Source organism: Opisthorchis viverrini, assembly GCF_000715545.1.
Source record: "Opisthorchis viverrini unplaced genomic scaffold opera_v5_12, whole genome shotgun sequence".
NCBI classification, from domain to species: Eukaryota; Metazoa; Platyhelminthes; class Trematoda; order Opisthorchiida; family Opisthorchiidae; genus Opisthorchis; species Opisthorchis viverrini.
The window spans coordinates 392,804-413,990 of record NW_008751668.1 but is presented as its reverse complement, the minus strand read 5'-3'; the positions used below and the strand labels follow the sequence as shown (position 1 = coordinate 413,990).

General features: G+C 45.5%; 1 protein-coding gene across 1 annotated transcript in view; it reads right to left on the bottom strand.

Moving 5' to 3' along the window:
- The window catches only part of T265_12718 (hypothetical protein), a gene marked incomplete at both ends in the record, with an annotated part of 63,195 nt that overhangs the window by 33,970 nt on the left and 8,038 nt on the right, over positions 1-21,187 (bottom strand). The window contains 5 exons of the mRNA XM_009165158.1: positions 344-610; positions 2,961-3,407; positions 5,037-5,545; positions 8,518-8,637; positions 13,842-14,451. Of these exons, the coding sequence (XP_009163422.1) occupies positions 344-610; positions 2,961-3,407; positions 5,037-5,545; positions 8,518-8,637; positions 13,842-14,451 (1,953 nt within the window). The remainder of the gene's footprint in view (positions 1-343; positions 611-2,960; positions 3,408-5,036; positions 5,546-8,517; positions 8,638-13,841; positions 14,452-21,187) is intronic.

The following is a 21,187-nucleotide window of genomic DNA, read 5'->3' as shown; positions in this document are numbered from 1 at the left end:
ATATATATATATATATATATACGCATTTTAAATCAGTCAGTGAACAGGGGCCCGGAGTGCATGGTACATGTGACTAGGTAAACAGGTAATCAAATGTTGCAGGTGACGGCTAATCGCTGGGAGTACGACGCTTAATCAGCTCAGTTCAGTTCGTGCGTCGAAGTGCAGTGATTCTAGCCACTGCAGCCACGTTCAAGGAATGATTAATTAAACCGTGGGTTATGACTGTCAAGAAAGGAGACAAGTGAACGAACCAGCGAAGCAGTCTATCAAGACAACTCCACTTCACAACATTCATGATAGAACAGATCTCAAAAAAATGTCTACTCTCTGCCTAACGTACCGGAACATCCATTTCATTGGCTGCGCACGACTCGGTCACCTTTACAGATCCATTCACGATAGGTGAAGCACACAGTTCATCGGCAAGACAAAAAGCTTGGGATACGACCAGTTGGATCGTTGCCCCGACCGGGATTGATTGGAACAGAGCTACTAGCTCAGAGTGAGTGAATCCCAAAACGTTGATCGAATTGACTGTGACCAAGGTGTCCCCAACAGTAAGATTACCGTTCAGAAATGCGGGACCACCGGGTATCAGGTGTTTGATCTATAGAGTAGAAACGGAGAAGATGTAAGCCACCAGGAAGCATGTATTCCATGACACAAATGTCAGCTGGTGTACCATACACAATAAGCATACATTATACGATAAATAGTGTTAGGATGTGAGACTACATGATCCAACATCACATTAACTTGTTTATCAAGAACAGGATAGGTTTCCAACGCACAAGAGTTTATCTTAAATGGCAAGTGGATACCGGAGCACAACAAACCTGAACGACCAAACGAGCCAAGAACTCAGGAAAACCAGTCTAACTGGGGGAAATCTGAGCATCTTTTTTTCTTCAGGTAAGATGACCAATTAAAGGTGTGAGGTGCCTTCTCACGTTTCAGTGTGAATATTTCGTGCTTCATTTCTTTTTCCAACGGACAATTAAGGTTTACATTTCATTCGCCCGTAGGCACTATCTCCATAGGCTATCTTGCAGGAGGCCAGCTAAACTGTTCTTCGAAGAGTTCGGTGTTTTTGAGAGGGAATTAATGCGCCATCTTTTTAACTGACTGTTACCTTGGTAGGGCCAGTCAATCGTATCGGTTGGTATAGAGCACGGTTCTTTCCACAGCAAAAGCCTTTTCCAACTCCCGAGCTCTCGATATCCACCAGAGCTACCGGTCTTTCCTCGGACTCTTCACTATTTGGCGTTTGAGGAATTTGCGTCGTACTCGTTGTCTGCTGGTATGGCTTTCCCGGGATCAATCATGGATAGCGATATCGAAGACATCCAACTGTGTTACGATCGAAGTTGAGATGTCAGACAGCACTGGACGCAGCTAGCATAGCACTTTTCACATTTTACCATGCTCCATCCACACGCTCACTACCAGCACAATATTGATTTACTGTAGAGAGTAGTTGAGCTAGCTCAGATCGATACTGTTGAGCTATGGAAGTCCTTCGAAGATGATGGATTGATATACTTTTTACTGACTTGTGAGGGACTGAAGGGAAACAAACTGTCAGGCGTGATCGGAATCGAGTTGTGCGTCCTAAAAGGAACGACAGTCTTGAATTGTGGCCCTCCACCGGTGGCTTCTGGCCACGTAATCCAGCTGGGTCCATGATTGATTAATTTGGTGGCCGCCAGGTTACGCGATGCAACCGTTTATGGTGAATGATCGTACTGGTCGGAAACAGTTCATGATCAACACACTATTGTGGGATTGGCTCTCCATTATCTGTGCGACATGAACCAACTCCGAATCGACCACCCAGATGCGATTCCAAGGAGCTGAGACGACCGACTTGAAGATTTATATCGCCCGCGAGGAGCATGATGTCAGTGCTCGACGAATAAATCCGGATAGCTCTTGATAGAAAGCATCCTTCTCAGCGTCAGAACCGCAGTCCGCTAAGGCATAGGCCGGGAGGCGTTAAGCTTCATTGAGCTGGATAACCGGAGGGCGCAAAGACGACTGATAGCCAGGGATCCAATCTAGCAAAGCGCGTTCAGGACTATATCACATGGTGATAATTTCGAGAAGAGGCAAGAAGAGTGATCACATCAAAAAAGCAAAACTGTCAGGAAAATAATATTTTTTTAAAAAAAATAACGTAAAATCTGAGTCAAGCTCTGTAATTGAAAGTGGAAAACTCGAACTGCAGCAGTTAACAGTGTGAAACAGCCTCATGGCAAATTCAAATTAGTGTAGGTAATAGGATCGTATATTATACGAGTTGATCAGTTAAAGCAGTTGGTGCACACATTGTTCTTTGCTGTTCCAAAAACAACAGGGATTCGAAAGTGCTAAAAGTTGTCTCTATTCGTCTTCTCCAACCAAAACCATGTTCAGAAATAAGTGAAGTCACCTCAGTGTTGACTTTTTCACAAACAGTTTGGATGAGACCGTTTGGGATTTATAAAACCTTTACTCTTTACCCCCTTGGTGTGAACCTACCAGAACAATTCCACCAGAACAGGAGGAAAACTGTTCAAAGAGGGGTGGCATGAATGTGAATTCTACAAACCCCTCAACCATCTACAACCAAAAAAACTGTCCAGATAGTTTTAAGCTCCCGCGGTGATATCAGACAGAGAAGTCCTGACATGTGGCTCAGTTGACCGACGGAACCGGGATAGTCACTACGTCATCATTTGAGCCGTCATATCACGTAGGCGTGAGTAAATTCGTTTATTCAGACTCGATTAATCACGTGCATCCAGGGTACGCTGATGAAGTGGTGGCAACACGGTCACCTCGCATATCAGACAACCCATTTTACTAATCATACCAACGGCATCACCCATAAACCGGTTTCTCCAAACCATGGTGACAGGATGAAACTAAACAGAAAGGCATCTTATACTGCATTTGTACAAGACATCGGTCCAAACCTGGAGGAAGCCTGGTCGACTACAATCCGTTCCACCGACAATCGTGAATCCGAAGCCCCGAGGGCTCTTTACCAGTGAGGCGGTGAACAACGGGCCAGGCAATTGGTTTGGATCTGTGGTAAATACAGTCGGCGGAACCCGGTGGTTATCGGAGTGTGAAGTAGCAGCAGCAGAAGACCGCTGTGGTTGGCGGACACTACACACTGATGTGAACGGAACAGCAGCCGCGGTGGATGTTTGTAATTCGGCAGAATTGAATGAAGAGCTGTGATTTGCCTTAATAGCCTCCGCTAATGCATAATCTTCTTCCGTGGGCGACTCATATTGGGTCCTTTCATGGAGATGATCGATGTAAAATGTTCCGTACTTCTGATCACGAACAACTTCCCAACCATAGGGTAATGGTCTGTTGGGAACAGGCAATGTATTCCATAAATCCGATGGCTTCTGTAAGAAAAAGGATGGAAGAGGATATCTAAACGGCAGGAATGTATTGTTTTAAGTAACTAAAAGATATACTGAATGCTAGCAAAAAAAAGTGTAGTTTACGCTTTGACAGGGTTCCATGTAGAACCGTAGAAGTACGCAGCAGCACAGAAATCGCATAATTTCGCCGGATTCGTTTGACGCAGCGCTGCTTTGATTAACTGTACCACGACCGACTTTCACAAGAGGACAGACTGACTTCAAACAGATAAATTGATCGTTCCACAGTAAACCATTAGGTGAATAATCAAAACACAACAAGTAATCAATTGCTACTTGGAATTAAGTTCAACATCTAATCTACCGGGAAGTGACACAGTGGACTGTTATTCCCTTTAAATAAGAGTAACATCTAACAGCAATGTGCCAGTTGTTCTTCGCAGCACAAAAAGTATAGATCCTCATTAACAGAATCGATGATTGTTGTGATCTGTCTGGATGAGTGACATCACAACGATTGTGAAGGTCTTTCTAAACCACGTGACAACATTTTCTGACAAAGTTTCCTTGTTACTCTATGACGAAAAATAATCGACACCAACTCCGTAAACTAAGTAGAATGTTGAACAAATGGTCTGTCTGGAAGTGACTGCGGCGTGCACCGATATAAATTCTGACTCGGTTTTGACAAATCGAGGATTGCACAGTGCGATTACCCCAAACGATATGACATATTTATTTACTTTGGTGAAGCGACCTTTATATCTCAGGTACGACCAAAACGAAAAAACACGCCTTTAAAAAATAATGGCAACTGCCAGATACATGGCTGTGAAGAGAGTGATGGCTTATGTAGCATGCTTCCGACAACGGTCGAAGGGGGAAATAAAAAGTGATCAGAAATAAACCAAGGCATTCGCAGTAGTTGGTATGTCGATTCAAGTACTTTAGTGAATTGGCCAACCAGATCAAATGTCAGAACTAAATCACCGGATATCGGCCGATTCTCAGTGGCATAAAACTTCATTAATCATAGGGAACTAAGGCGTCTCCAAGCCGGATACGGAGGACGTGGAAGGTGTGGTGTATGGCATATTGATTCATGATGGAAGGGGTTAAATAAGCGATGCAGCATGATAGCAGCAGTAGGATCATAGCTATAGAAGTATTTTTTTTCAGTCCTCGCCATTACAGATAAAGTGGAGAAAACCGAAACAGCTGATTATGGCTCTGAAAGTGTATTACTCAGAAATGCATAAGGGAATCCCAAGCACCCAAGGGTGGAGCAGTCATGTAACCGAAAATCCAAAGTAACCCACAAGCAAAGCCTCTATGAAAGATAAAATTGTTACCAAGTGAATTACAGGTGCATTTTAAGCGAGTGAATGACGCATGAGACGGAAAAAAGGGTAAACAAGTGTCGGTAGGTGCAATATTTTAGTTTTTAATACTTTTTTGAAGAAAGCCTCCAATAGCCACGGGTTGTGGCAACATAAATAATAATAGAAGTATGCTGATGAGGAAAATACCCTCCGGGCAACAGCATTAGGCTGTCGAATCCTGTTACATATACCTGATCAGTCCTAACCGCGATGAAATACGTAGACGCACACACCCAGCTGAGCTGAAGAATCGAGTGGCGTTTCTTACTTGGGAATCATCCTTCTTCGGGACATCTGTAACCAGCCCAACATAAACCCCCGGATTCTTCCAATGCCCATCAGCAATATCACAGTCCAAAAGGTAGCTATTACTTCCATTCCCATTCATTTGGTTCCATCGCGGGTTTCGAGTAACCGAATCGGTTGGCTCAATACGGTCACTAGTCCCTTCGTTGGATGGCTCAAGTTTTTCGCCCAACGCATGAGGGTTGCTTGAAAGCATCATGTTATCCTTGCTGCTCTGGTTGCTAATCGAAGAGTGTCGTGTTGGGGGTCGCGGAGGTGTTGGATGCTGGGTTGGGAAAGACGTTACAAAGGGAGTAGAGGCATTCGCTACAACGTTGGTTAAAGAGGCCAGTGGTGGCAACGGTGGTGGGATTGGACAAGAGTCGTCCGCCTGGTGAACGCTTGAGGAAGTAGACAGAGAGAGCTGACTCAATAAGACAGTGTCTAGTGCCGTTGCACTTGGTTCTGGTCTGGGCGTGCCATAGTGGTTGCCTGTTGAGAGAAAAGTGAAAACTCGTTAAACTTACATGCAGTGAATCCTAGAGTTGAAAAAACTCTGCTGTGTTCCGAATAGTGGGCCAAAGTAACGCACATAGAATCAAGCTCTCCACAGTCAATGAGTGCAGCATACAGGAGAGCAGACTGTAAGACAAACAGCTTGAGTAAGACAAATATGGAATTGTCAGAGCAACAACTGCCCTCTTTGCTGATCCGCAAACTCCAAACATAGTTCCATTTTAGTTCTAACCGAACCAACGTATCCTTTAGTACAGTGGTCTGCAACAAGTGGTCGTGCTCTCCCAACAGCAAATGTCTGGTGACCAGCTGGATGGGATTCGCGCGGACACATATGTTTGGTAGATAATTTTTGCTCTAAAACCGTGCCTCGTTGTTTCCCACACCACATCCAGCACTTTAACGGCATAGTACTTCTTAGCTGCATATGTCTTATTTATTTGGTAACCGTAGGCATTGTGAATGGATACTTCTGGGTTTTGCTTCATAAGGATACGGGACCTTTCAGACACCAGCTCTAACTGATTATACGGCTTCCGTCATTACTAGTATTATTCTTGTGCAAGTGAACTGGGAAAGGCTGAGGAGCTGAAGGTTACTAACCGCTAAGCAACATCTACTCTAAGAGTTTGAAAGCGGGATCTAACCGCAACAGGCATTTTGCGTCGACAGTCGTACTGAGGCTCAATGTTTTAACAACCAAGCTTCCAACGTTACTACCTTCGAGACTGTTAAAAGAGAACACCGGAGAGATGAAAGCACAAGACCGGTGTCGTCTTGCAAAGACCCGGATGGGACATTCTTCTTAGGAATGGAAAATACGTCAAAGCAACGCTTCGTCGGAGATTTCGCACACTGGGTTCCAGAAAATAGATTAGTAAGGGGATAAAAATCAAGCGTTGTACGTAAATCTTGCAACCATAGGGTTGTTGTCCACCTATACGTAAGTAAGCGTCCGTGATCTGGACCCCTCGGTTAAAATACACCACAAAACTAGAGGGTATATATTAGACTCATTGTGAAAAATCCGCCAACATGACAGAACCCCAAACTAGGAGCGAATTTGTCGATGGCTACTGACCTGTTCACTTAGTTTAGCGGTTGACCTGTAACGTCTTTTCCATCAACCACCCGGTGATCGGTGACCTCATCATATAACAGCTAACCCTGGAAACGACCACATAGAAACTTCAGCTTACGCTGTTATCCTGCATCAGTTGAAGCTGAAATTTATGCTCACTCAGGAAATACTGTGTTATTCATGATCAGGCTGGAACTAAAGCTGTCACCTTATTGTGGTGGTCGGGCTTCTATGCTACAAAGATCCTGCGGGCCACATTGGCTGGAACTTGGCTCCTAAAGGTTCAACCATGGAAGAAAGACCAACAAAGAGCAGTCCGACGAAAAAAAGCGAGTCTCCGTGCTGCCAGTAATCCTATTACGAGGCGCTCTGCACTTGAAGTCGTACTGTCCCCTGTGATAGGAGTGCGGTGGCAGTAAGGCGTTTCGTCCAAGCGACAAGCACGTACACATTTATGGAGGCAGCAATGTAGCTTTTCCCCGAGGAGGGAGGGGTTAGAAAAGGTCGATCCTAAAAATTGCGAACTCCGATTGCCCAAAGGTTGACCGTCGCCGCCTGCACATTATTTAATATGGTTGAAATACTTTTAAAACCAGAGTCTAATGCTACTCAAAAGGTATCTGCTGTGCGCAGAAGTATCAAGTGTGAAGAAGCAATTCATTACATCCTGAGTCTTCGGGCCAGCCGACCGCCTGCAACCAACTGGGTCAGACTATCGAGTCACTGGCTGCGGGAAGGGTCTTCCAAGATAACCATAAGAACCAATACCTCACAGTTCAGCCTTTCAGTCGGAGGCTAGGGTCAGGGTTACCGAAACAAAACCACTAAATCCTCCGAATGTCCTGCGGGGCAGAACTTTGAGTCAAACGCTCAAGGCGCGCGTATCTCAACCAAACCTCCTTCTTTGACTTCGGCAAGCAGGATGTATAATTCACCTTTGCCGCTCTCTACTCACCAGGTCTCCCCACACTACCTCGGTGTCTCCGAAATGTTGATCGGGTCTGATGGTTAAAAGCTTCAACTATCATGCATCATTTTGAACATGACTTTGAGAGCATCGTGTGGGACTGACAATGCAAAGAAATGCACCATGTTGTCCTCAAAGGCTACGTGGGCTACACTAAACTTTGTGCGCTAAAGCGGCCCACCTGAGCGAAATGGTCACGATGACTCAGTGCCGACAAATTCACGACGCCAGATGATAGCAAACCGCCCCAAAAGCTGAGACAGCTGCCGGCTGGACAATATGTAGTAGTGGGGGGTCTGAGTAGGAAGAAAAAATGTACGCTCGCACCAGAATTGCATCAGTGTACCGGGAAATTCCCCCAAAATTAAACTTCACGGTTCGTTATAGTTATTCCAGAATGGTTTGAAGCAGGCGCGAGATCGTATGTTCTGTCCTCGCCTCCCATGGGTTTGCACGGCATGTCCCAAGGATCTAATCACCGTCCGGTTTACACTTTTGTTGAGATTTGATAAAAGTAGTGCGTTTCAGAGTAACTGGTTAGTGCTGTGGCCAGTAATGGTTACATCATTTGAGGGTGTCATCGAAATTCAAATCATCTACAAAGTTCAGTTTTTCAGCTCACGAACCATGCATTGAGATACGGTTTTCCATCCGCTACAGTTTCGCTTACTAAGGATAAATAAAAACAGGGAATGAGAGTCCCGCGTTGAAGGCGATGGCCCCACACCATCTGGAGTAGGTCAGCGTAGTCAAATGCGGGGTTTCTGGAGATCTTTCGCACACAAATGCTGTCGGTTACCTTATGATAAAATATGAAACCAAACGGGCAAGCAACTGATTGTTTGGTTCTCCTATACCAAATGCTTCCTACATCAAAATTCTGCGGCAAAGATAACTTACCATTATACATTCCACTCTCAAGCAGCTGTCCACTACGCTCCAAAGCGAGAAATTGTGGTACACTCATAAACCGATAATGAACTCCATCAACCTCTTCAGCCCTCGGCAAACGCGTCGTACCTACAAAAGAGTTACAGAAGTATCAAAGGTGTAAGTAGCTCTGGATGTTTGGCTAATACAATACGATACAAATACTTATCAGAAGATATCCAGGATAGCGAAGGATAACTACGAAAAACGTGTTCCCATATTTGACGTGGGGCTCAAGCACAAGGAAGGACCATTCAGAAGTAAAATTCACTGTGAGAATGAACATGAGATAGCTCATTGGTGAAGAGGCGAAACTACTGACGGACAACCCCATAGTATGAACCCAATCCTTAGTTTTCAACTGCTCCTGTATATGATTGCACAACCTGGCAGTACCTCTACCTTCATGCTTTATTCATGTCGCACGGCACCTATGCTTCGAAAGGATCGTACAGCTGAACTATCATACGCAATTTTATTGCGAAAATAGAAGCTCATTGCTGGAATGGAAAAGGAGATCCTACTCAAGGACCATACCGTGAGCAGAATGGAAATGAACAATGGGTAGTTGGCCACCCATGTTTGTAGACGCGTTTTGAGGTGATCAGAATAGTCGAACTACCTCCAACAGGTGGCAGCGGTTGTACCGTCCCCTCTGTGCAGGTTGAATGACATCAGTAAGTGCCTCAACCCCGAAATGCTCAGAAACGTTGAGCTTATTTCGCAGGTCTGTAAGGAGAACATTCTGTGCTCCTGGTTAACAGACTGCGCACCAGCATCCTGTTGTAACTGAAATGAATAGAAGTTTCGCAGTACATATAGACTGGCGCTCCTTTGGTTGATACTCATAATTATAGAGTCACCTACTTCCATCCTAATGCGCACAGCCAAGAATATAAGCCATTTCATGTTGATGTTGGGGTGGAGTGCGTTTGGAAACTGGTGTATCTGTTCCGTATGAAGGCTATCCTTCCATATGACACACGTGTCACCAACGTAGTGTTCGCAATGGTACATACTATTGATTCGCTGGGTTGATGTCTCATAAAGTAGACTAACAATGTCCGCAAATAGCGAGCCAAATAAACTGTTCATGGCCACTCAAACTATCTGCCCGTATAGTTTACGATCAATGGTGAAACGCGCGTTTTGAGTCTAATGGCCAAGCAGCTTCTCCGACTGTGATGGAATATTTAAACAACGGTAATGTGTTTTTTATTACTTTGGTCAGTATTCAAGAGACTCAGTTGCAGGAGGCACCTAATGAGATGCGAACATAGCCTGTAGACAATACTGTTCAAGCAACCAAACCCACCTGTTATTGGCCTGAATGCATTATCTAGTTAATCTCGCGACTGATCTGCACCACTGATGTCACTTTTCAGACGTTGGAGCGTTGATGATCTTAGCATCTGTCTATACAACAACCAAGTCAAGAATGTACCAATATGTGGTGAATCTTCAGCAGTGAGCAACCGGGGAAAGGGACATGATGTCACTCCTGTTGGATCTCCCTAGAGAACAGGCTTAGCGCGTTCCTCACGAAAGCAATGTCCTTGAAAATGATGGTCAAAATATTAGCTTACAAAACCAAAAGTTGGCTCGAATGAGGCAGGTTGCAAAGACTTCTCATACAGTTGAATCACCGGAGCTTTGCAAGCGGAGCATGGTAACTACTGGGATATATAAATGTAGAGACTGCTGTGTGACAAAACCAAACAAGCCTTTGGTGGTAGGCACCTACCTGGGTCTCGCAACTAAAGAACCCTCATATGCTTCACCACTCCAAGCTCCCTGGGTTGGGTTTCCAACTTCCACATAAGATTTAACACAACGAACGCGTTTTGAGGTGATCAGAATAGTCGAACTACCTCCAACAGGTGGCAGCGGTTGTACCGTCCCCTCTGTGCAGGTTGAATGACATCAGTAAGTGCCTCAACCCCGAAATGCTCAGAAACGTTGAGCTTATTTCGCAGGTCTGTAAGGAGAACATTCTGTGCTCCTGGTTAACAGACTGCGCACCAGCATCCTGTTGTAACTGAAATGAATAGAAGTTTCGCAGTACATATAGACTGGCGCTCCTTTGGTTGATACTCATAATTATAGAGTCACCTACTTCCATCCTAATGCGCACAGCCAAGAATATAAGCCATTTCATGTTGATGTTGGGGTGGAGTGCGTTTGGAAACTGGTGTATCTGTTCCGTATGAAGGCTATCCTTCCATATGACACACGTGTCACCAACGTAGTGTTCGCAATGGTACATACTATTGATTCGCTGGGTTGATGTCTCATAAAGTAGACTAACAATGTCCGCAAATAGCGAGCCAAATAAACTGTTCATGGCCACTCAAACTATCTGCCCGTATAGTTTACGATCAATGGTGAAACGCGCGTTTTGAGTCTAATGGCCAAGCAGCTTCTCCGACTGTGATGGAATATTTAAACAACGGTAATGTGTTTTTTATTACTTTGGTCAGTATTCAAGAGACTCAGTTGCAGGAGGCACCTAATGAGATGCGAACATAGCCTGTAGACAATACTGTTCAAGCAACCAAACCCACCTGTTATTGGCCTGAATGCATTATCTAGTTAATCTCGCGACTGATCTGCACCACTGATGTCACTTTTCAGACGTTGGAGCGTTGATGATCTTAGCATCTGTCTATACAACAACCAAGTCAAGAATGTACCAATATGTGGTGAATCTTCAGCAGTGAGCAACCGGGGAAAGGGACATGATGTCACTCCTGTTGGATCTCCCTAGAGAACAGGCTTAGCGCGTTCCTCACGAAAGCAATGTCCTTGAAAATGATGGTCAAAATATTAGCTTACAAAACCAAAAGTTGGCTCGAATGAGGCAGGTTGCAAAGACTTCTCATACAGTTGAATCACCGGAGCTTTGCAAGCGGAGCATGGTAACTACTGGGATATATAAATGTAGAGACTGCTGTGTGACAAAACCAAACAAGCCTTTGGTGGTAGGCACCTACCTGGGTCTCGCAACTAAAGAACCCTCATATGCTTCACCACTCCAAGCTCCCTGGGTTGGGTTTCCAACTTCCACATAAGATTTAAACACAACGACACGCAAAGAACAGAATAAGCGCTCGCCTGGAGCGCTCAAAGCCTCACTGCGCAGCATCAGTGATTTGAACAGTAAGGTTAGCGCCTCCTATATTGCTTCGCAGCTCATCTGTCCCACTTCTCACAGAGACCCACATCGCCAGTAACTGTGACCTCGCTTACCTCTAGTTTCCAGGTTGCGCCCACCATCACTGCGTGCGTTTTAAAGATGGCTTTTATGTTTGCGCTCGATTGACCTCGCTTGAAAAGACTTTCGGGAGTTGGGAAATATTGTTGTGTTCACCAGTCTCTAAATCGTGATGAGGCATCTCAAATTTTCTCTCTATTGAATGTCAGCTGTGAAGCCAGTCTACAGTCAGACCCAACCGTTGAGCTGTGTATTGTCAGCAACTTTAACGTGCACAACAGTGATTGGCTTGCCCATTAAACCCACGCCGATTAGTTAGGTAGAGTATTCTAAAATTACCGCCTTCCGACTCTATTTGGCAACCCAAATTCCGAATCGTAGAACGGATTGCCAGAAGGCCCTCAATCTGTTCTCAACCAATCAGCTCTTCCCATATAGTTCTTATCATCACTGTCTCATTACTTATGTACATTCACGTTCATTTATTCCACTCACCTTCATACTGCACCATGTCTAATGACGGTACCATTCAGTTGGTATGTATCAGTTATTTGTTTCTCCTAGGAAGTTTGTGTTTTGAATGATGGTTCCCCTTTCTCTGAGAGTGTTACTACTGCTCTTTAGGACCACATGTTGTGGTTTAGGCCTCACTTCTCAACCCTGGACAGACATTGTTCTCCAAATGGTTTAATCACGCTCCTCTCCGGGCGGTGCACTAAAATAATGGGTTGTATGATCAGTGAATGAATACCTCTCCAAACATCGCGACTGCGTGATTCCCTGATCTACTGCTTTGTCATCATTGGCAAGATCAACATGTTTTTAGTAGTATGGCTGATTCATTATCTGATGCAACTTCTAGAAGTCGATCCCTCTGGAAACTTGTAAGCACTGCTAACCCAACTTTCCTACTCCTCATTCTTAAGAACGTCATATTGCTGTAATGTGAACAAGTTGAAATTTTCACCCAGCGTTGTAGCATTACTTTAATTATTTCCTTCCGAAAATCTGTCTCGCGGCTTGCGCAGCAGCCCCGCCGTTGATCACTATCCACCACTACTGCTAGGAACGTTCGTCAGTCTGTCCAGTCTTTTGAAGCATCAAAGCCTCCCAGTCCATAATAGGTGCCATGCATTCGCTCCAAATATGTGCTCCAGAACTCGATCCTAACAGTGCTCGTCTCTTGTTCTCGTCTCCTTATGCACTTGGAAAATCTGCAACGTACTCCGTAGCTCACAGCTGGAAAACGGTCACATTGGCTAATCTCGCTGTTATGCCTAAGACATAATGCAACAGAACTCTCTGGCCGATTCTTCTGTCTGTAACACAGCCGTCAAAAAATAGCAATGACGGGGTTTGTGTGGGCTTTTGTGAGTTACATGATAGCTGCTTGCCGAAATAATGTTACAGCTGAATTGCGAGGTTTTGAGTCGTCGCAGAAAAATGAGAGCAATGGAACGATATTTAGGACGTGGCTCGCTGCACGTTTATGTGGAAGAAATTTCATACCGCGGGGCTTCTGTGCGTGTAGGCCCATATACACCAAGCTACGTAATACTGTGAGGATGAAGGAAAACAAGCAGGCATGCGATTGGGTTACTGCACTGGCTACGGTGGGTACCAATGAAAGAACTTGATACCCTAATAGTACAAGCAAATGAATCAGATGAAGCAGATGACCTAGCACAACTGTTAGGACGGTCAGGTCCTAACGAACAATTCTACCTTGTGTAATATTTCACTAAGATTTCATTTTCTCTCTGTTATAGCCAAGTGAGCCCCAACGCTCTTTCTTCCATTGGTTCATCTGAAATATAGCCGATCTTATCTGGTATCCTTTGTCTTCCTCCTTGAGGTTTTTCCACTCAAGTAACGAGACTATAAACGTGACAGAATAAATTCCATCAAGCTCTTAAATCACCCAGGCACAAAAGAAAACCAGCAATCCGGGGAATATGTAGCAAACACACAGAAACTCAAAAAAGCGTCCACACGAGATCACTTAAAGGAGGGGCACGTATCCATGTTGGGAAATATACATACACACACTAGATAGATAAAAATGACAAGAGACACTTACAAGGGACAACACGCTGATAGACATTTTCCCGGATCCTTTCCTGCAGTGAATATTCCGCTGAGTTGAGTGGAAATGCAGCCCCGAGGAAACTTGACAACATAGTACTTCCTGTTGCTAGGGCTTGTGGTGGACTAAGCCGAATTTTCAAACGTGGTCTTGAGACATCCATTTGGTTGGATGGATTGGTAGATCGTGATAATTTATCACACAATTCGATCGCATCCCGACGAGTGTAGCCAGATATCTCATAGTTATCGAATGCCAAAATTATATCACCTGGGTTGACGGCTTGCCTGGCTTTGTAGTGAGAGGAAGACGGGATGATTGAATGAAATGTTAGACGAGTAAGATCTAGTTGGCTACCAATGACGCAGAACATTCCGGCATCCGAACCACCATCAATGGGCAACGACAAACTTAGGTCTGGGTACGTTGATGACACAAGCACCTCGTAGCACTGGTCTAACCATGGAGATAGTTCCCCTGATTTGAAATCATACCCGACTGCTTTCTGCAGGGGGGATACAAAGTTGGCTCCTGGTTTTGGCATCCGAAATGGGAGATAGGCGTTTGAGCAGCCGTTGCTTTCTAGCATAGCGGGACCAGGAGGCTGAAAGAAAACAGAAGGTTAGATACTCGCCATATGATATTGACTGCAAACGACAGTGCATTTTAAGGATTTCTCGCGACTTAAAGAGACCATAAACAGCTATATTTTCACATAATACTACAGATCTACCACGCCGTATTTAATCGGTTTAGTACCACGGAAAACGTACACCCTTGATTACTTCATGATTTCTATTCCAATCAGTAGATAGGACGGCAATCTAACCAGTGAAAACTGGAGCGCATATGTAGATTCAACTCTTAGTTTGCCGGCGTCGTGGTGACGACTGGTGGATAGCTATCCAATAACATGTTTTGATGGTGTTGAGTCGAGTTTGAAGTTCTCTTCCAAATCGGCACCACAAGTCAGAGCATGACGATACTTGGGTTCTGTGAATGGTTTCGTAAAAAGAGTATAAACCAGAGGATCAGCGATTTTGGATTACTGTGGTCTCCTTGATTGCAGCAACAGTTCTGGGCCAGATGACTGCCTCCCGTGGACACCAAAGATGAAGAAACTCTTAAGTCAGGCGAGTTGGCATGCACAGGATTAGGTCTCGTATGCTGGTTAGCGCTGGCATTCGTATTTGGACCGATTTCACGCCATATTTTCAATAAATCTCTTTTATTAGAATGCAAGCCGCGGATGTGTAAGTCACCTCACCTGACAGCTGGACCACTAAAATGAGCCAAGATATTTGATGCTAAAAAATCGTTCAGTTGAAGCATCTTTTCGGTGCCCAACTGCCATGCCACCAGAAGCAAGCATGAGGACTAGAGTACTCCCAGGTTACCCAAGCCTAGACAAGGAAGTCGAGATGCAGAGGTCGGGTTCGAAATACGGATCTTCCGGTCAGTAAATTAGTGCACTAACTACTAAGCCACCTCACTCACTCTCCTCTGGCAAACAATGGCTGAGAAAATAGCTCTGCAAATGAAGAGAAAAAACATCATCTTAGCGATGTGGATTTCTGTTCGAACTGGAGAGCGAACTGGTGGACGCAGTCGAGTAGCGCCTGCAGACCGTCGTAGTTGTTCTGTGCTACGGAATCCTACATCCAAACCAACTTACCAACCACGGATAGCCGCTGCAACCGCCTACAACGCAAGTGACCGGGTAAAAGATCGGTCCATTTGCCGGTCCAGCATCAGCACGACTTCTGACAGATGGGAAGTATGGACCAAACCGCCAATCGTCTCCTGGTATTCGCAGTACACCGGTTGCCAGGGGCGCGTGCATATGACCCCATTTTCGGAATTGTATTGTTACATATACCTTGAGTAGGAAAGGCTAAACACGACTTTTCGACTTGATGTTGGCGCTAAAAACACTCGATGTGTCTTCAGTGATTGTTCTTCCGCAAATAGCAGCTTGCGAGAATCAGACCAAGAGGTGAGCTACGCACAATCGTTATTTCAAATTCCAAACAGAAACTCATGATGTCGACTGAACTCCATCAGCTCCGGGAACCATTGCAGCAGTAACAAAAGCATTTCGAAGAAAGAAAAATTGAGTCCATAGAACCACTTCCTGAGTCCCAGTTCAAGCGAACTTCCCGTTTCCCCGCCTGATGCAGCCGCAACCTAAACCAAGGAATTTACATTTGAACCCCTCTCTAGTGACACTCTTAACTCCCAGTGCAAGCGGTACAAAGAAATCTTCAAGACCAACTATTCCAAGTTAAACGATTAATCGAAAGTCAAATTGCTGGAGCGAAAACGCACGCCGGAGCATGAACGACAAACAAAGTTCATTCTTTCCATCTGAAAAATAACCTCTGGTTCGACGAAATCTTGTTGCAAACATTTAGAGGTGTGCGGAAACTGTCCCCGCAGATACGTGCAACAGGCTCAACGATGCCTCCGGTGAAAACAGTGAATGACACAAAAGGCCTGCCATCGTTAAACTAAACACTATCAACAACTCAGCCGCTAACCGGAAATTCCCTAATCGGATCCACTACTCACAACGGGACCCCGGACAGTAGACTTGGAAGCCCGACCGTTTCGGGAATGAGCGAAAGCCTTTTGTATCGCATGTGCTAACTGTTCCAAAAACTGGGACGGAAAATGGTGCTCCGGTGAGTACGACAATCACAGCTTGACCCGCGTTGTAAACAAACTGTCACTTAATCCACTAACCACTTGGGCCATCTCGCTCCCATGCAATTGTGTATGGAAGCTGGGTTTCCGACCAATAGCTGCCAACATGTCATGGTGGTCGGGCTTTTGTCCAGTAATGATTTTGCGGGCCGTACCGGCTGGAACTCGGGTCCACATGGTTAAACCAACCCAAGAAGTCTACTGTGGAGCAGCCTGAGCAAGAAAATCGAGTCGCCGTACTGCGACTAATCCTGTTACGAGGCGACTGGGAGGAAAAATGATAGAGAACACTGGTGTATTGCGAAGGACTGGGATATAGGGAAGGCTTCCGCTGCAAGCAACGACTGCACCGTATTTCAGCTGATTCGATCAGTATACCGAAAGAAGACAAGCGTCAGCGAAACAACACGTGAAAAAGGCAGAACGGCAATTCACTCGCAAAATATGGGGCGAACACTTCAAAGAATCGTTTAGTTGATCTCCTCCAACACAAATGCTAGAACCCAGCGGGCCCGAATAGAACACCGACACCAGCTCGCCGTTAACAACAAGATAGTTACTACGGGTGGTCTGCACATTCTCCAAAGGTGGTGAGGTCCTAGCGAACAACCTGATGAGCATACTTTAGATTTGGTATGAAAACAGAATACCAGTGGAATGGAGCTCCTGGACCGTCATCCGTCTTGAAAAAGGACTCAAAAATTTCATCCAAAAACAATCGTGACATCAGCCTGGTACCCGTCACATTCTGGATGTTCTCTGGCATTATTTTGGACAGTTTCATCGATTATCGGGAGAAACAGATCCGATGTGGTTAGAGCGCGGATTACTAACCTGAAGGTCCGCGGTTCGAATCCGACCTCCGCCACTCGACTTCCCCTGTCTAGGCTTGGGCAACCTGGCAGTATCCCAGCCCTCGTGCTTCCTTCGGGTGGCATGGCAGCTAGGCACCGGAAGGGTGCTACAGCTGAACGCTTATCTTTATGAATCCAAACTGTTGCCTTTAGTGTACAGCTTTTCCTCCCAATCTCCTTAACGAAAAGCCCACTGACATTCGTAGTGTTGCAGTGGCCCAACGTTGGCTTGTGTTCATAGCTCATATGAATTCTTCCCATGTGCATTTATGGACAGCGGAAATATTTGACTGTACAGCTCTGGTTATCCTCTACCTTTGCGACTCTCGCGACAAACAGCAGGCAAATAATTATCAGGTGACGAAGTATGCCGTTTTGATGAAGAGATGTTACCACCGATGTCATTAGGTGCAGCGATAATTGTCGGTTAGCGCCGCTTACCGAAATAAACCGCACACTTAAAGATGAATCCCTGCCATCGACATTGTGGCTGCACTAATCCAGGCCACCAGACACCGAAGAGTAACGTGCGGCAATTCCGGATGCAATCCAAGCATTCTGTGATATAAGTCCGTGTCGCGGATACAATGGCCGGAAGTGAGACGTTTATAGTAACCGAAAACCGCAAAGTTTGTACGGATGCGACGCGAGCGGCCAGCGGAACAAACGAAGCTATGACCTGATTTGTCGGACTGTGAGCCAATCACAACCGAGCAGTTACGGCCCAGCTCATCTTGCCCCAGCAGAAAGACTTTAGCGCAACCTTGTGGAAACATCTCTGATAACTCCATTAATAATGCACGGAACAGCGTTTGGTTCCATAGAAGGTCTCATCGCGCTGCCGTGTCATTTTGTTTGCTTCCGCAAATTTGCTAACTAATGCTTTCGATGCCCCACCTATCCGTACGTTTGACACGTGTCATTTGGTCCGAATTTTTTCCACTTAAGAATAACCTATTCATGAGAAAACCCATATCATAACACCCACGTATCCACAAGCACAAGCCATATTATGACTGCTGCTCTCCGCTAAAACTATCGAACCACGCGGATGTGGGCGAAACGGATGCCAAGTGCAAAACGTGAAACGCAGTGTAACGCTCGCCTAGCTCGGTGGGATTTCATATTTTCTGGTTCACTTACTGACTAATCAGACTAACCACCTGACTCTTTTGGCCCGTTTGTTTGCTCCAGCTCTCTCTGCTCCTTCTGCACTCTACATGTCACCGGTCCGAAATGAAACATGTAGCCGTCATTCACAAACACACAACCAGCGTGACAACTCCTGCCCCACTTGCAACCTTAGCCGACAATATGTACACTACAACTTCCCATCCAACCATTTTGAGAGAGGGACACCCCCCTCTCCAAACTGCACACAACAAACAGGCATAGAACTCGGCTCCAACACACACGCACAGGACAGGAAGTCAACCGAGCTCCGAAAGTTGTCACATATCTACGGAACACTGGTATCAGCTCTACTTCAGGAAAAACAGGTCCGCGTCCGGACTGTAACTTGGGAACACTCAGCACCAAATTATTGAATTCATCATCATTTTGGTAAAACACACATTTGTTAGGGCTTGTTACTTCTGGCAAGCAAATAAATTACGCTACAACTAGAGCGCTAAAAATCCAAGTACTAATAAATCTACCGATTGTCACCAAACTTTTTCGAAAATCCAAGACTAACTTTCGCGCTAAAAATCCAAGTACTAATAAATCTACCGATTGTCACCAAACTTTTTCGAAAATCCAAGTACTAACTTTCGATTATGAAGAGCCTTCTGGCACACTTTACTGTGGACATTCCGGGATAAACTCGTAACAATGTCACAGGCATTTAAAACGTCAATGCGAAGAACCTGTCGGCCTGAACAATGAACATTTCTCTGTGAATGAGTGCTTTCCATCTCGGGTCCGTTGGCCGCGAAGAGGCGATCCGGCTTTCTCGTTGTTGTAGTCAGGACCACCATGCAGCCACTATTAACAGGTATAAGGAGTTCAGTATGGTTTCTTATGGCACGTTTAGGTCGACCACGCCAACACAACTGGCAAAGTCGCCCAATGGTTGTGTTCCTACAGCACCAAATATGAATCCCTTCACGATTACTGGTTATGCACAAAGGAACGCTTCTGGTCACATTGCCCACGCGTTTACTCTGTGGAACCTGTGTCAGACTGCCTGTTCAATAAGCCAATCAGTTAGTCTAATCGGGACGCAGAAAGAACATAACCCTCATCGAGCGTGTCCGACGAGGTCACACAAAGAAGGATGGCGACCTAAAATTCCTTGAGTATGAAACGCTTCTCGAAATCTCTTGACACTCACCAGATTATCGCCGTCTCCAGTGTGACCTGATACTGCCATAAGTCTTGTTGGAACAGGGTTTCGCCGACAGGATTTTCACAGATGATCCCGCTAGTGCACAACGTGGACATGGTAAGCAGATTTCCCAAATAAGTAGCGCACTTTACTGCAAAACAATTTTCATCAGTTTGCGTAATCCATGCTCGAAGTAGCACTCATCAAATGGTTGCTCCAATCACGCCCAGTTCCCATCTATTTTAGATGGTCTTTTATATAGGTCCACTGATTGGCAGCCTTACTACACAACGCTGCAACACTCCTCTTTGCCTGTGCACTCCAGGTGAGCAGAAGCCCCTGACCAAGAACACGCCTTGACGGGAAACATTGGTGACGGACTCGATTGTGTGTATCAATCCTCGAATCCGCGGTTACAGTACTCGCCTGAATAGCAAGAAAAAGACCGAAGGAAATGGTGCCATTCCGTTCACAGGCGCAATTACAGCATACATAGATTAGAATAAAAATCAAGGTCGAAATAATAGTTGACCCTAGCCAGACATTCGGGATGGACGTTGAAAGCAGCACCGTTGGACGGGTACCTCACTCAACGGGGAATTCCTCGATGGTTCATTTAATTAGAAGGACTAAGGTGGGGTACTATATGGAGGAGGCAGTGAGCGGAAAGCTGTGGGTGTGAATGTTAGTTTTAATTTTACAGGGCCGCTGGGCTTTTAGCTGAAAAGTTCTCACCGAGATATGGCGGGTGTCATGGTTTTTCTCTCGACTGATCCTACCCTGATCCAGCATCCTTCTTACTTGTCTGCGGAGAGCCGCCCTAGCCCGGCTACCCAGGAAATGATGTATGGCGTTCGAAAGCTGCCTGCACACCACAGATGATCCTGTACGAGACAGAAAGGCCTTAACCGTCCATGTAGATCGAGAGAGGATAGTATTCGTCGAAGACTATTACGAGACGACCAAACTTCAAGCTTAACTTCCGACAACGTCCCTCAGATCTAACTCCGAATTCATCAGCGCCTCACATCCAACCCACAACAAAACGCCGGCCTCGACCCACGCCACCAGGACCCACAGGGTGGGACATGTCTTTCAGTATCTTCGAATTTGTTAAAGTAGTGTGGCCCTAATTGTGAGTCGAACCGGAAGCCAAGCGGGAAAAGGTCTTCTTAATAACCCAAGATCACCACTTCCTTCCTCCTGCTTTTCCGCCAAGCCCGAGATCGAATACGCCGGGGCGGAATAGAATTGCCCATTATGTAAGCGGATATTACAAGGTCTTTCCTTCTTTATGGCCTTCAACACTGTCACACCTTGGTGCACCACCGAACAACAGGTTCAGTCGATAGCACGCCCATACCAGACATTCGTTTTTCCCACATGCAATCAGTTTGGTAGGCATTTTACCATGCTCAAGAAGTTTTTATCGACATACTCAAGCACGTTGA